The sequence below is a fragment of the Toxorhynchites rutilus genome, chromosome 1, assembly GCF_029784135.1.
Source record: "Toxorhynchites rutilus septentrionalis strain SRP chromosome 1, ASM2978413v1, whole genome shotgun sequence".
Taxonomy (NCBI): domain Eukaryota; kingdom Metazoa; phylum Arthropoda; class Insecta; order Diptera; family Culicidae; genus Toxorhynchites; species Toxorhynchites rutilus.
The window spans coordinates 63,409,613-63,425,339 of NC_073744.1; the positions used below are offsets into that span (position 1 = coordinate 63,409,613).

The window sequence follows — 15,727 nt, forward strand, 5'->3', positions numbered from 1 at the left end:
CAAATTGATTTTCACTAACTGTTTCAGTCCCTTCGTGGCGTAAACGCTTCTGCCAAGAATACTCGGAGGGATTGTACACCGGTGCAACTTTACTGATCGCCTACAATGCTGTGTCGATGCCATTCTCGTTTATATCGGCCGCCTTGGCTTCATGTGTTTTCTATCCGCTCGTACTGAATCCAATCGCTCCAAACGGACTAACGTTCATGTATATCCTGATCGCTCTATGGAGCAGTTACATGCTTGCGGAACAGCTCAGTATCGCCTTTCTACTCATTATAAGATCCCAAATCAATGCATCGATTGCCGTTTCCTACATTTTGATCATCTGTCTGTCACTGGCTAGCGGAACCGTACGGTAAGTAGAAACGCCCGAACGGTATGCAACAGTGTGCTCAGCACAAGCTTTACCTTTTTTATTTTTTTCACCACTTCAACAAAGGTCCCACAAGGGTCTCTCACCATGGCTGCAAGAGAACGCAAAGGGTGTCCACACGAAGTACGCTAGCTCGTTGCTACACACCGCAATATTTTACGGTCGTGAAATGGTCTGCAATCCGATCGGTGGAGTAGTTTGTCCTCAGCCGGCCGAATTTCTACTGGAACGGATCGGGAAGGCGCATCCCCTGGAGACGACTGATATTGCGGCCAGTCTTGCGTTCGCTTTCGGACTTTGTGCGTTCAATATGTTTCTCTATCTGCTTCCAATGCCGCGATGCGTTCGTAGGAAGTTCAGGGACTAGGACGATAACGCAGTATTTTGTCTACGAATTTTAAACTATATTTAGCCTCGAATAGGTTTAGTTCTGCTCCATATTTTTTAGAAAATATTTAATCCGAGTTGGGGTTGGCTTTTCTTTCTCCGAAATGCCTTGGACCCATTTTTAGGCGAGAGAAAATAAACTAAAGTATAGAAAATATACACAATATGTACAGTACAGTGCCAATGGATGTATGGGAAAAAGTGACCTTTGGGAACGGAAACGGGACTTTCTTAAAAATCTTTATTCCCTCGAAATTCTACTCTATGCCTAATTTCAGCATAGAGTAGAATTCATTTACCAGTGTCGCACAGTCGTCATAGTTTGAGTTTTTTGAAAACCGAAAAATCACCCAAGCAGAGTTACACACCTCTCCTATTTTTTATTCATATACCCTTGCAAACTGATTAAATTAAAATCTTCTATTTTCGACATTCATGTGTAGCGTCATGTCCCACATTCTGACGCAAACGTCAGCGTTATCAGTTAGCGTTACCAAAAAATAAATAAATGTTGATGGGTTGGGGCCTAGGGATGCTCTCTATGAAAGTTCGTGTAGCTGCTGTAGTGAACTAATCTCATCGGGTTGATTGATTCTTTGTTTTTAAGAGGCTTTAAACTTTGCAGTTAATTCGCCTCTATCTCATCGGGTGCTAAGCTATGCTTATTTATAGGGAAGGGAAAGGAGAATGGACAAGTGCATTCGAGGAAGTGAAGCGGACTTCTAACGAATACTTATATAGGGATCATAATTGTTGCCACAGCGACATCGAGCAAACTGGCAACAGTTTCATCTAATACCGCACAACGATCCGCCAGCCTACGTTTGAAGGACTCTAAACGTCGAAACGTCTTTCAGCGGAAAGAGAAAGGTACAAGTCAAAACAATTGTAAACAGAACGCGTGCGGGTGAAAATTTCTAAATTGATTTGTTTAAATTGGTAATGTTTGTCGTGATTGAAATTATTTTCTGTAAAGAACTGTCGGAGATCCATTTCTGAAACAACTCCGACATTGTTGGTCAGCAGAAAAGAAAAGCCAGTGCTTTATAAAGGCCACTGATTTGTAGGTTATTTATAAGTACATTATTGAATACAATGATTATGTTCTTGCTATTATAGATCGAAGCCGTAAATAAATAAGCTGTTCGGTAACAGTGTCGCTTTTTCTTTGGCTGGGCCAACATTCTTCGATAAATCATCGTGCAGATGACGTCCCCAGCAGTGGATTTGGAAGCACATCACGGTGATTGCGCTGCGTGCAGCAATCCTGATGCGGATAGTAACTACGTTCAGTGCGATGCCTGTGATAGGTGGTGGCACTTTTCGTGTGCGAGTGTGACGGAGTCCGTCAGCGAGCGAGCGTGGATATGCTCGAAATGTACGACGGAAACAGCAGCAGCTCCACCCACACTCGTGGGAAACACTTCCAGTTCTAATATACATCGTGATCTAGCCCTGCTGAAGCAACGACAGGAGCTCGAGCGAAAGAGGATGGAACATGAACTGCAAATGAAATTCCTGGACGAGCAGTTGAAGTTGATGGATAACGCGAACCACGTGAACAAATGTGGAGGTGACAAATCGGTAGCTGAACCAGTCAGCGAAAACCCGGAGCTAGAAGACGGCGCAGTGGGTGGCCAACCGGACCCACCAGCAGCAGCTCAGCCCACGGATGTACACCATCGCGACCTATTGGATATGGTTCGCGATCTTCAAAAGCAACTCGAAATCTGTCAACTACAGTCAGCTCCAAGCAGTCAGCGTGTGGATACGACCAATTGGAATATCAGCCTGACGACCAATCAACATCAGTACGACTTCCCGAAACCAGCCGATGACACTCAAGGTAAAGGTAACCAGCAGGCTCGAAATCTGGGAGCCTATAAGAAAACGCATGTCAATGAAGTGGGTGGTGTAGGTAAGAGTAATGTTGATGAAAGTGGTTTTTCAAATAAAATGTGTGGTGGTAATGTCCTTCATAAGTCCTCTATGAGTCCCCCCGATACGGTTTATATTAGTAACAGAGAACGACAATCAGATATCCACGAATTTAGTCAAAATATTTTCGATAGTCACCAGCAGCAACGCATCCCCTTCGCAAGCGAGCAGCAGCAAGTAACTTTCGCGCGCTCTACAAGTGAAAACGTGCAATCCTCAATGCAGCCTACGACATGGAATGAGTGGAACGAACGACAGCAACAGCGACAGCAGCCACAATATCAACGACAACAATTGAATGCCAACCAGTATGGTCCATCGCCGCAACAGCTTGCTGCTCGTCAATCGATGGCCCGTGATCTTCCACAGTTCTCAGGCGATCCCGCGGATTGGCCTATTTTTATTTCGAACTACGATTATACAACGTCTTCGTGTGGATATACGGATTGGGAGAATATGCTCCGTCTGCAACGGTGTCTCAAAGGGCCAGCTCTCGAAACGGTACGAAGCCGATTGGTGTTACCTGCTGCAATACCTCAAGTCATCGAGACTCTTCGTAGAAGATACGGACGTCCAGAGTTATTGATCAACGCGTTGCTGGAGAAGGTGCGGAAGATTCCCGCCCCAAAACCCGATAGGTTGGAAGGATTAATCGAGTATGGGTTGGCAGTGCAAGCGCTTTGTGATCATATAGAAGCGGCCAACGAACAGGCACATCTTTCGAATCCGACGCTTCTTCAGGAACTCGTCGGAAAATTGCCGGCCGATCAGAAGCTCATGTGGGCTGGGTATAAAAGGTGTCTCGGAGTGGTGAATTTGAAGACTTTCAGCAGCTATATGGAAAATCTCGTCAATGATGCTTCTAGTGTTGTGCTTTTCGCACCGGAGACTATCAACAAGGACAAATCGAAACTGAGAGGATACGTTAACTCCCATACCGGGAACAATATCGAAGTGCAAGCGAGCAAGCAAATCGAATGCATTTTCTGCAGTAGGGTAGGTCATCGTTTGCGAGAATGCTCAGGGTTCAAGGATTTGAACGTCGATGATCGATGGCGGAAGGTTAGAGCTTTATCGCTGTGTCAGATTTGTTTATACAGACATGGTAGGCGATCGTGCAGAAGCGACAAACGTTGCAATATCGATGGCTGCCAGTATCGGCACCATCCGTTGTTGCATTCAACAAGGCGTACTGTGGAGAACTCTACACAAATGCAACAGGCGAATAGTCTCACTCATCAGTATTTGGGATCGAGCGTTTTGTTTCGTATCGTGCCTGTAACACTGTATGGGAATGGTGGTGCGGTGAACACGTATGCATTCCTGGATGAAGGCTCATCGCTAACTCTAGTCGAGAACGAAATTACAGAACAACTGGGAGTGAGTGGAATCGTGCAGCCACTGTGCCTGCGGTGGACAGGCAACACAACTAGATTAGAGGAGAATTCGAAGGTAGTTAACATACATGTTGGTGGGATCGGTTCGCAGAAACGGTTTAAAATGTCGAACGTTCGTACAGTGGCAAATCTAAACCTTCCCAGCCAGACCTTCCAATTGGAAGAAGCCGCGAAACAGTTTGAATACCTCAAACAATTACCGTTACAGAGCTACAAAAATGCTGTGCCAAAGCTGCTGATTGGACTGGATAATCTACAGCTAGCCACTCCACTGAAATCTAGAGAAGGTGACGGTAATGGACCAATTGCCGTGAAGACCAGGCTCGGGTGGTGTGTCTACGGAAAGCAGCAGCCCGGAATGAAGAGTGAATACAGCTTGCACATCTGCGAATGTACGACGAATAAGGATCTACATGATGCCGTAAAGCAATTCTACGACATTGAAGAAATAGGATCAGGGAATGTCACCTTGCGATCTAAGAAAGAACAACGAGCTTTGGATTTACTGGAGCAGACGACCGTTCGAGTGGGTGAGAAATTCGAAACTGGGTTACTGTGGGCGAAGGACGACGTGGAGCTGCCGAATAGCTACACGATGGCGCTTCGCAGACTGGAATGCCTGGAAAAGAAAATGCAAAGGGATCCAGTCTTAAAAGAGAACGTTTTCCGACAGATACGAGAATTTGTAAGCAAGGGCTACATCCACAAAGCTACGATGAACGAACTCAATGAAGCAAATCCTCGTAGGATTTGGTACCTTCCATTAGGCGTGGTAGTCAATCCGAAGAAACCAGAGAAGATACGCATCGTATGCGACGCTGCAGCGAAGGTGGACGGAGTTTCACTAAACAGCATGTTATTGAAAGGACCGGATCAATTGGTGTCGCTGTTGGGAGTATTGTTTCGCTTTCGACAGTTCAAGATCGCGGTGTGTTCCGATGTAAGGGAAATGTTTATGCAGATATTGATACGCGCATCCGCCAAACATTCGCAACGAATTCTGTGGCGTGTCGATCCAGCCCAGGATCCGGAAGTCTTCCTTGTTGACGTTGCGACGTTTGGGTCGACTTGTTCGCCAGCGTCGGCACAATTTGTTAAGAATAAGAATGCTCGGGAGCATAGCGATAGGTATCCGAGAGCAGCAGAAGGTATACTAGAGTGTACTTATGTAGACGATTACCTCGACAGTTTTGGATCGGTAGAAGAAGCTAGTTGCGTTTCGGAGGAAGTTCGTCATATTTTCCGTAAAGGTGGGTTCGATCTAAGAAACTGGATCTCGAATAGTGAGAGCGTACTGCGGCACCTTGGTGAGACCCAAGCTGCTACCAGTAAAAGCGTGATTACAACGGACGCCAATACTGAACGCGTACTTGGATTATTGTGGAATCCACTAACAGATGAACTATCGTTCAGCACTCGAATGAGCGATGAAGTTCGGTCTCTTCTGGAAAATCGCAGAATTCCAACGAAGAGACAAGTACTGCGCTGCGTCATGACATTGTTCGATCCTTTGGGACTACTAGCTACGTTCCTTATACATGGAAAGATTCTGGTACAGGATTTGTGGCGCGCCGGAACTGGATGGGATGAAGAAATCGACGATAAACAGTTTACAGACTGGGGCAGGTGGATCAACATGATTTCGCACATCGCTAACGTTCAGATCCCACGCTGCTATTTCTCGAATGCTTCAGCGCATACGTACGAAGATACTGAACTCCACGTCTTCGTGGATGCCAGCTCGTACGCGTATTCTTGTGTCCTTTATCTGCGGACGTTCAGTGATGATGGAGTCCCGCAGTGTTCACTAATCGCGGCGAAGGCTAAAGTAGCACCGTTAAAGCCAATGACTATTCCAAAATTGGAACTTCAAGGATGCCTCCTGGGGGCAAGGATGACAAAGTTCGTGCAAGCACATCACTCCATTCCCATAAAACGACGAATTCTGTGGACAGACAGCTCGATAGCGCTTTCTTGGATCCGTGCAGACCCTAGAAACTATAGGCCTTTCGTGGCCAACCGAGTCGGTGAAATTCTCGAGATAACGGTTGCCAATGAGTGGCGATGGGTGCCGTCGGAGTCCAATCCGGCGGACGAAGCAACAAAGTGGGGAAGTGGACCCTACTTCAACGCAGGCAGTATGTGGTTCCACGGACCAAAGTTCCTATGCTATCCAGAGCGAGAATGGCCTAGTTCAACCGATCCAGTAATCGACACCTACGAAGAAGCTCGGTCATCAGTTCTCTACCATGTGACATGGGAGCCAGTGGTCAATTATGAACGGTTCTCTAAATGGGAGAATCTACAACGTAGTATGGCCTACGTGCTACGATTCATTAACAACGCTAGAAAGAAAGGGGAAAGGAGTCCGTCGACTGGATTACTTACCCAATCGGAGCTGAAGGCTGCCGAAACTGCAATATTGAAACAAGTTCAACTAGAGGTATTTCCGGAAGAAGTGACTACATTGAAAAATAATCAAGTGGTGACAGGAAACAAGCCGGTTCCAATAGAGAAATCCAGCACTATATACCAACTAATACCGATGTTGGATGAAGAGGGACTGATGCGGCAGAACAGTCGTATTTCAGCAGCGAAACATTTGCATCACAGCGTGCGCTTTCCAGTCATCCTGCCAAGGAAGCATCGATGCACGGAACTTCTTGTTACACGATTTCATCGCCTTTACCGTCATGCAAACTCCGAAACTGTGGTGAACGAAGTTCGTCAACTGTTCGCAATATCAAAACTTCGATCCGTAGTGAAGGGGATCGGAAGAAATTGCCAATTCTGCAAGGTCCGCAAGGTACGTCCAACTGTTCCTCCGATGGCACCTTTTCCAGCAGCACGGTTAGCCGTACATGTTCGTCCATTTAGCTACGTCGGAGTGGATTACTTCGGCCCATTACTGGTCAAACAAGGTCGTTCGAAAGTGAAAAGGTGGATCGCGCTCTTCACGTGCCTTACTGTGCGCGCAGTCCATCTCGAAGTGGCATACAGTCTTTCTACTGCATCGTGTATTTCATGTATCCGACGATTTGTATGTCGTCGTGGGTCACCCGTGGAATTTTTCACGGACAACGCTACGAACTTCCATGGGGCCGAACGTCTGCTCCGTGAACAAATCAACGAAAGGGTGATATCCACGTTCACCAGTGCCATCACGAAGTGGACCTTCATTCCACCAAGCGCTCCGCACATGGGTGGTGCGTGGGAGCGGCTAGTCCGCTCAGTAAAAGCTGCGATTGGGGATGCGTATACCGAAGGGAATCTCAACGATGAAGAGTTACAAACCGTAATCGTAGAGGCAGAGGGCATTGTAAATACTAGACCACTCACGTACTTACCACTTGATTCTGCGGAATCAGAATCCCTCACGCCAAACCATTTCCTACTTGGAAGCTCCAATGGAGTCAAGCAGCCATGCGTAGATGAAGAATGTTTGAAAAGAACCTTCCCTGAGTCGTGGGGAGATATCCAACGTCATCTCAATCGATTTTGGCAACGCTGGCTGAAGGAATACCTTCCGGTAATCCGGAAACAGTCTAAGTGGTTCGACGAATCGCGATCAGTGAAGGATGGAGATCTGGTGTTGATAGCGGACGAGGGAAAGCGGAATGGTTGGATACGTGGTATCGTGATCGAATCGATCCAAGCAGCAGATGGACACGTTCGTCAAGCTTTAGTTCAGACAACGGGAGGTGTTCTTCGACGACTTGTATCGAAACTGGCTGTTCTCGATGTAAGTAGTAACTGTGCGGTCAAGAAAGTTAGTGGACCGCACCCGGGGGAGGATGTTGCCACAGCGACATCGAGCAAACTGGCAACAGTTTCATCTAATACCGCACAACGATCCGCCAGCCTACGTTTGAAGGACTCTAAACGTCTTTCAGCGGAAAGAGAAAGGTACAAGAAAAAACAATTGTAAACAGAACGCGTGCGGGTGAAAATTTCTAAATTGATTTGTTTAAATTGGTAATGTTTGTCGTGATTGAAATTATTTTCTGTAAAGAACTGTCGGAGATCCATTTCTGAAACAACTCCGACATTGTTGGTCAGCAGAAAAGAAAAGCCAGTGCTTTATAAAGGCCACTGATTTGTAGGTTATTTATAAGTACATTATTGAATACAATGATTATGTTCTTGCTATTATAGATCGAAGCCGTAAATAAATAAGCTGTTCGGTAACAGTGTCGCTTTTTCTTTGGCTGGGCCAACAATAATATTAAGATCGCGACTACTCAAGCTATCATAATCTGATATGCCGTAGTATACCATTTCGAACTTTTAAATCAGCCAAATTCATTAATTGCATTTTATACATAGCCAAACAACATGCTCGATATTATGACATCCTGGACCTCAATTACATAAATTCTTAGTAGCAAGACCTACACGATAAAAACGTGAATTTACCATGAATTTATTGGACAACATACAATAAATGCCTAGTATCGGCAAATGGAGAATATTTCATTAAACGCATCGACTCACATTGTGAGCTAAGGCCCGAATGTAGGCAAAAAGATTGCTCGTTGCGTTTTGGGAGAAAACGAGTGGTTAGTAAAATCGAAATAACATACCCATTTTACTCGTCAAATTGTTTACTTTTATCACTACATTCGCTGTTCATGTTTGAAAAAAATTGCTGGATAAATTTCTCTTCTAATGGTATACAACATAACATATATCGCAATAACGATTTTAAGTAATATGCGTTTGAAATCTTTTAAATAATCATTACATTCTCCGTAGAGTGACTTTCCCCCCTCCCCTTCTTGGATTGCAAATATCTAAATGAACCATTGAGACGTTGTGACACAGAATTGCATCGGGAACAAATAGATAATAAAAACATCGATCCTGTCACGAAAATTGTCTAGTTTTGAGAGCTTTGCGCTCAGACACTTCATAATAGATTCATGAGGTTCTTTCACCAATCGTTTTGAACACTCCCTATAAATCTATTGCAATACAATTATAAAATTTCCTGTAGTTTATTTGTTAAAATAGCGTTGGAAATAAAGTTTCTGATTTACCATATATTTGTGTAGACCGCAATGCGTTTCCCTAACACGGACTAGAAAATCGGTCTAGTCTGTATTAGAAAAGAACATTGCGGTCTTAACATTTATAGCTGGCCTTTGTACAGCTCAAAGCGAAATGATTGGGGAAATATTGAACTCAAACTATTGAAAATTCTGAATTCGTCCACAACTAAATGGCTCTCACTGGATTTTATCACTAAACCTAACCTAAAGAGATTCAACTACGACCGAAACCTAAAATTGAAACGAAGTTTGAATCATTTGAATGACTCGATGACCAAACTTATTTTACTGGTTTTTAGAACTACGTTTTGCTATTAATTGTTGAGTTGAACAAAGTAAACTGAAACACCAGAATTCACTCAGAATATTTGGGAAACCAGAACACTTTATATTACTCTCTTTAACAATATTTGACAAAAATAATGCATCAAATCTGATGTGACAGAACCACTCTCTGAGGATTTTGAAAAGCATTTATTTTATTATAATTTTTTAGAATTTATTTTGTTTTCTTTTCAAAATATGATACTCATTTCATTTTGTAGTTTTTCAATCAAGTACAATTAATAGGACAGCTTCTGAAGATTATTTTTCGCGATTTTTCTCAAACGATTTGCTTCAAAGAGGAATTATGATCATGGTTTGACCACCTCTGATCATGGTTTGTCCGGCATTAGAAATCACAATTTTTGAATGAAAACGTTCGAATTCTCAAGTAGATGTTGCATTTATTATTGCTTGAGTTTACTGTCATCATATTGATCCACTCATAATTTAGGCTTTCTTCAGAATATCGCATTTTCTTGGGCATTTTAAAAGTGTTCACCTCAAGACAATCAACATAGAGAAAGTTTATTTCTGCTATGCGCGAAGGACACAATAAACAAACTGCAAAGAAATCATGTTGACAAAACAACATTATTGAATTGGACAACTCATGAGCAGAAATGAGTTCATCAAAATGGGTTAATTTAATGGTTTAGCTATGTAAATCGGATACAAATAATGGTGTGCAAGAATGATGTTTACAATATTTGTAAGTGTTATAATCCAGAAAAGATCTGAATACGTACGAAATAATCATCTGGTAATCGATTAAAAGTAAGCTCAAATGAGGGGCGCATTAACAACAATAGATGGTGTATTTTATAATCCTTTAAAACATGTGATTCCGTAAAAACTATGGATGGGTTATACCTATGATATAACCGCAAGGTTGACGTAGGACTGCCGTTGGCTTAGTAATTAATTGTACTTCTTCAATTAGCAATAATTCCACCTCGGATGTTTCCCATTGGGTACGATATCGCCGCTGCGCAGAGCTGTCTTTTGTGTGTATTGATTAAATTATTGATTAAACTAGTGAATGAATCTAAAGTGGCGGAAATAGGCCGACGAAAAATAAGCGAAGATAAAAAAAAAAAAAAAATAGTGAATGAATGAAACTATTTACGAATTCAATTGCAAACAAATCCCAATTTAAGTCGATTCATGTATTATGGTAGTAGTTATCGCAGCAATGGTAGTAGTTATCAACATTAGTTATCAACATTTTGCCTAATCATCAAACGGTATGCGTAGTGAGCTGGGGACATGAAAAGATATCTTTCAATGCAGTCTTGAAAAATCGAGCCAAAGCGTTGCATTTGTACCCGTTTTTGTAGACCGTGATAGCAAAACGAATTCCGGAGTGTAAAAATGCTTGGGGGTGTAAAGTATTGCCGACTACAATGTATCTGCAATGCCGATTTTCCCAGCTTCTTGGTTTCGGAATCTGTATTGGGAAAACACATTCCGGTTTTTCAAAAATGCAAGCGAGTACAAAAGTACTCGTAGTTTGCATCTATTTTGCAATGCCAATTTCCCCAGGCTTCATGGTTTTGAAATCTGTATTAGAGCCCCCGCAGACTGCAGACTGACTTGTCGACCGATAGTTCGGTCGGCTTTTTAATCAATACAGAGAGGTATACATGTGCGCACATTACACCGATTCAGTTGGGTTTGCACCAGTAGGCCGATCCGACCAAACTGTCGGCTGAAAAAAGTCTGTAGTGTGCGGGGGCTCTTAGGGAAACACTCCAGTTTCCAGAAACGCAAGCGAGTACAAAAATACCCACAACTCGCATTTATTTTGCAATGCCGATATCCCCAGGCTTCAAGATTTTGAAGTCTGTGTTAGGGAAACATTCCAATTTACAAAGACGCAAACGAATGCAAAAGTTCCCGCTGGTTGCATCTATTTTGCAATGCCGATTTCCCCTGAATTCATGGTTTTGAAGTCTGTGTTAGGGAAACATCCATCCATTCCAGCGATCGTACCTCAATCGTTGCGCAATCATAACTGAATGGATTTCCGAGCGGCACTTGCTTATATACCGATAGGAGTGATTTCAATATCCTGTTTTGAAAGCAATTTTAGGGCTATTGAAACAAGTTTTTGGATCAAAAATTAATAAGCATATAACGCGTAGACATTTTATCTTCCGAATGGAGACATTTCAGAACATTTCGTTCAGTTGTTTAGGAGCTATCAACGCTCAAAATCTCGTTCTCCGGCGTAACGCTTTCGTTTTCGAAACTTTGAACTTACACCCCAGTATAGAAATGATAGACGTAGTCCTACGTCAAAATATACTATAAAACTACAGTAAATCATGAAAAAGACAATTTTATTCATATGCTTTGAAATATTCGAATACCTGATTTGACAAAGGTGTGCTGAATTAGAGCATTCAAAAAAGTGGACAAACCATGATCATATTTTCGACTGGACAAACCAAAACCATTTACCTTATATTGGGTTGGGGAAAAAGAAATGTCGTATATTGTCAATATATGGCAACACTTAAACATATCTTGTGTTGTACTTATCGAATCGGGTCAAACTATACGGCTATTTAAAGACGACAATCTGTGCTACTTGACAGTGCTTTTGACAGTGTTGTGATTGTCCTTTTCAGTCTCAAGTTATAGCGCGTCAAAGATGGAGTCCACCAAGCAAGAAATTCGCCATATTTTACGTTTTTACTACCTGCGAGGTACAACTGCAACGAAGGCGGCCGAAAAAATCGTGTAGATTATGGACCCGATACTGTAACGATTCGCACAGCACAGCGTTGGTTTGGTCGATTTCGTTCTAGTGTAGTGGCTGTCGAAGATACACCCCGTACTGGTAGGCCAATCGTCGTGGAAACCGATAAAATCGTTGAAATCATCCAAGTAGACCGGCATGTGAGCACTCTCTCCATAAAACCGTTTGGAACCATTTTCAGAAGATTGGATTCCAAAAAAAGAGGGATGTACGGGTGCCACACGAGTTGACGCAAATAAATCTTTTAGACCGAATCAACGCCTGCAATGCACTGCTGAAACGGAACGAACTCGACCCATTTTTGAAGCAGATGGTGACTGGTGATGAAAAGTGGATCACGTACGACAACCTAAAGCAAAAAAAGTTGTGGTCGAAGCGCGGTGAGCCGGCCCAAACCATCGCCGAGCCCGGATTGACGGCCAGGAAGGTTTTGCTGTGTGTTTGGTGGGATTGGAAGGGAATCATCCACTATGAGCTGCTCAACTATGGCCAGACCCACAACTCGGTTCTCTACTGTGAGCAGCTTGACCGTTTGAAGCAGGCGATTGACCAGAAACGGCCAAAAAAATGGTGTTGTTTTCCACCAGGACAACGCTCGGCCTCACACATCTTTGATGACCCGCCAGAAGCTACGGGAGGGGCTGTCCTATTGCACCCACCGTATAGTCCGGACCTGGCTCCAAGTGATTATCATCTCTTCCGGTCCATGCAAAACGCTCTTGGTGATACTAAGTTGGCCTCAAAACAGGCTTGCGAAAACTGGCTGTCTGAGTTTTTTTTTTGCAAATAAGGAGGGGGTTTCATAAGGGGGGATAATGAAGTAGCCTTCTAAATAGCAACAAGTTTGCGAACAAAACGGCGCATATTTGACTTAAATTGGATAATTTTAATTATGTTAAATAAAGCGTCAAATTCCGATCAGAAATACGACATTTCTTTTTCCCCAACCCAATATATTGTAACAAACTATTTTTCTAATGTGAGATTACATTCTTATTTGGTGTATAAAATGAAAAATGGGAAATCTTTCGCATTGCGAAAATCATAATTTTCTGGCGATTATTGCTCAGTCGCAGGAGAGTTCATTCGCCTCTAGTGTTTGTCTTCCAAATTTCCATAGTCAACCACACCTCCTCTAGATTCATTAATCAACAAAAAGCATATTCAAGCGATGGTCTAGTGGCGAAAATCATTCAGTATGTATCGAACTGTGAGCGAGCTCAGAAGGGCCGAAATGTTTCTATGGTGATTAGACACTCCACCCCCCTCTCTAAGGGGGAGTTGCAATACAAATGAAACACAAATTTCTGCATTACTCGAGAATTGATCAAGCAAATGTAACCAAATTAGGCATATTGAGGTTTTAGGGTGCAATAAATGTTTCTATGGTGGATAGACACTCCACCCCCCTCTCTAAGGGGGAATGCCAACACAACTTTCTACATTACTCGTGAACTAATGGGGCAAATGCTACCAAATTAGGCATCTGACGGTTTTAGGGTGCAATAAATGTTTTCACTGTAGTTACACACTCCACCCCCTCTCTAAGGGGGAGCTGCCATACAAATTAAAGACAAGTTTCTGCATTACTGAAGGTTTTAGGGTGTAATAAATGTTTCTATGGTGATTAGACACACCACCTCCCTCTCTAAAGGGGAGTTGCAATACAAATGAAACACAAATTTCTGTATTACTCGAGAATTGATCAAGCAAATGAAACCAAATTGAAAGACAAATTTCTGCATGACTCGAAAACTAATCAAGAAAATACCAAGTTTGGCGTGCAAAGGTTTTAGGAGACACAAAACACTTCTATATCGAATAGACACTCCTCCTGGGAGGGGGGCTGCCATACAAATGAAGCATACATTTCCGCGTAATTCAAAAACTAATCAAGCAAACGGAACTAAATTTGGCATGCGGAAGTTTAATGGGGAAGAAACATTTCTAAGGTGGTTCAACACTGCTCCCCCCTCTCTTAGGGTGGACTGTCATACAAATGAAAGACAAATTTATGCATTACTCGAAAACTAATCAAGCAAATGGAGCCAAATTTAGCATGTGAAGATATTAGGGGGCACGAAACGTTTCTATGGTGAACAGATACTCCTCCCTCCTCTCCAAGGGAAGAAAGAGGCGGGAGCCTGTCTTTATTCTATCTTATTTTCTGTATATGGTTTACTATCCCATAGTCTGTATACGGTTTAAATTGATGATAATTGGAAGCATTCTCATTTCCCCATACATTTGTTCTGTCTATTTGTGTGCTTTCCCGAACAGAGCTGTCAATAATGGACAACTTATGCAGCTGCTAGAATAGAAACAACGAAGGGAGATAGGGAAACGAGAATATTTGTGAAGTAAACTTCACCCTTGCATAGTAAGTAAGCTGTCGATAGCGTATAAGTATTGCATCTCCTTTGAGGAAAATTCTCAGAATTTTCGCCTTCTGCAACAAGCTCCTAGCTTTGTTGACGGTTTTGACCGAGAGTCTAGAAACGATTTTTCATAAACGGCAACTGTGTGCATCTGTTAGACGCGTGTTTGATGCTTGTTGAATGGCGATACTCGGAAGATGCCTCTCGTTAAATACTCAGTGCAATTCGTGCATTGATATAAAGAAACAAATTGCGATATATGACCAATTAGTGTATTGCTTCTCGAAACGATTCTACAAAACCACGCAAGCCGTTAAACCTTTGCAGGGTCACCGGAACTTTTTACTAAAGAGTTATTTATGAAATTTCGACGTATTCGCAAATGATATCCGAAATGATAAACCAACAAATTTCGGAGTCCTACGTCCTAAGTGGTCGTGTCTCGGATACAACTCCTCGATTTTTTTTTTGTTCGAGCACATGCGCAATGTATCGTGACGATATTGACGATAAAGCACATGACGGTATTGCTCATGACGATGCATTGCGTTTTGGCCTGGCAATAGTAGAGACTGTGTCGGCTTTTTTTATGATAGCGTCTCGCAAGTGAATGTATTCTTCCCAATCTAGTAACGTATTAATTCGCTCTCTGCCTTCGTGCCATAAATTGTTGGCACAGCTCACGACATCGTAGAATGAGGTTGTCCTGACCACGTCGAATCATCATATGCACATAAAAATCTATTGAGCATACTCTCTTGTTTATTTCGTCTCCTCTGACCGCATGTTCATAAATACTAATTAAAAAGGTGAAAAGATGTTCAGATTAAATGAAGTATCTGTCTCGTTGTGCTTAATGTTTATGTATTATCTGTTTTGGACTGGGGGATTTTTCGTCAAAGATACTCTTCTGACTCTGGTGATGTCACCAGGAAACGTTAGTGCCGTTGAAGAAGAAAATGGCGAGAGTCGTATGAACGGTGTAGGTCAACGATATAAGAATGTTTTTTTTTTATTTACAATTTCTCACGTCACTGTGCAGTCGCTCACCATGATTCCAGCACTGCTTGCAATGAATCTACACACGTGTTCCCTAACTGGTATTTTTT

General features: G+C 42.7%; 2 protein-coding genes across 2 annotated transcripts in view; both read left to right on the top strand.

Moving 5' to 3' along the window:
- LOC129768373 (ATP-binding cassette sub-family G member 5) overlaps window positions 1-840 on the top strand; it is a 51,330-nt gene extending 50,490 nt beyond the window's left edge. The window contains exons 5-6 of the mRNA XM_055769985.1: window positions 28-358; window positions 443-840. Coding sequence (XP_055625960.1) covers window positions 28-358; window positions 443-743 — 632 coding nt within the window. The 3' untranslated portion in view covers window positions 744-840. The remainder of the gene's footprint in view (window positions 1-27; window positions 359-442) is intronic.
- A 1,129-nt stretch (window positions 841-1,969) lies between these two features.
- LOC129781802 (uncharacterized) lies at window positions 1,970-8,026 on the top strand. Its single transcript, XM_055789373.1, has one exon. It carries the CDS (start codon window positions 1,970-1,972, stop codon window positions 8,024-8,026), a length of 6,057 nt encoding a protein of 2,018 aa, XP_055645348.1.
- Window positions 8,027-15,727: the final 7,701 nt, after the last annotated feature.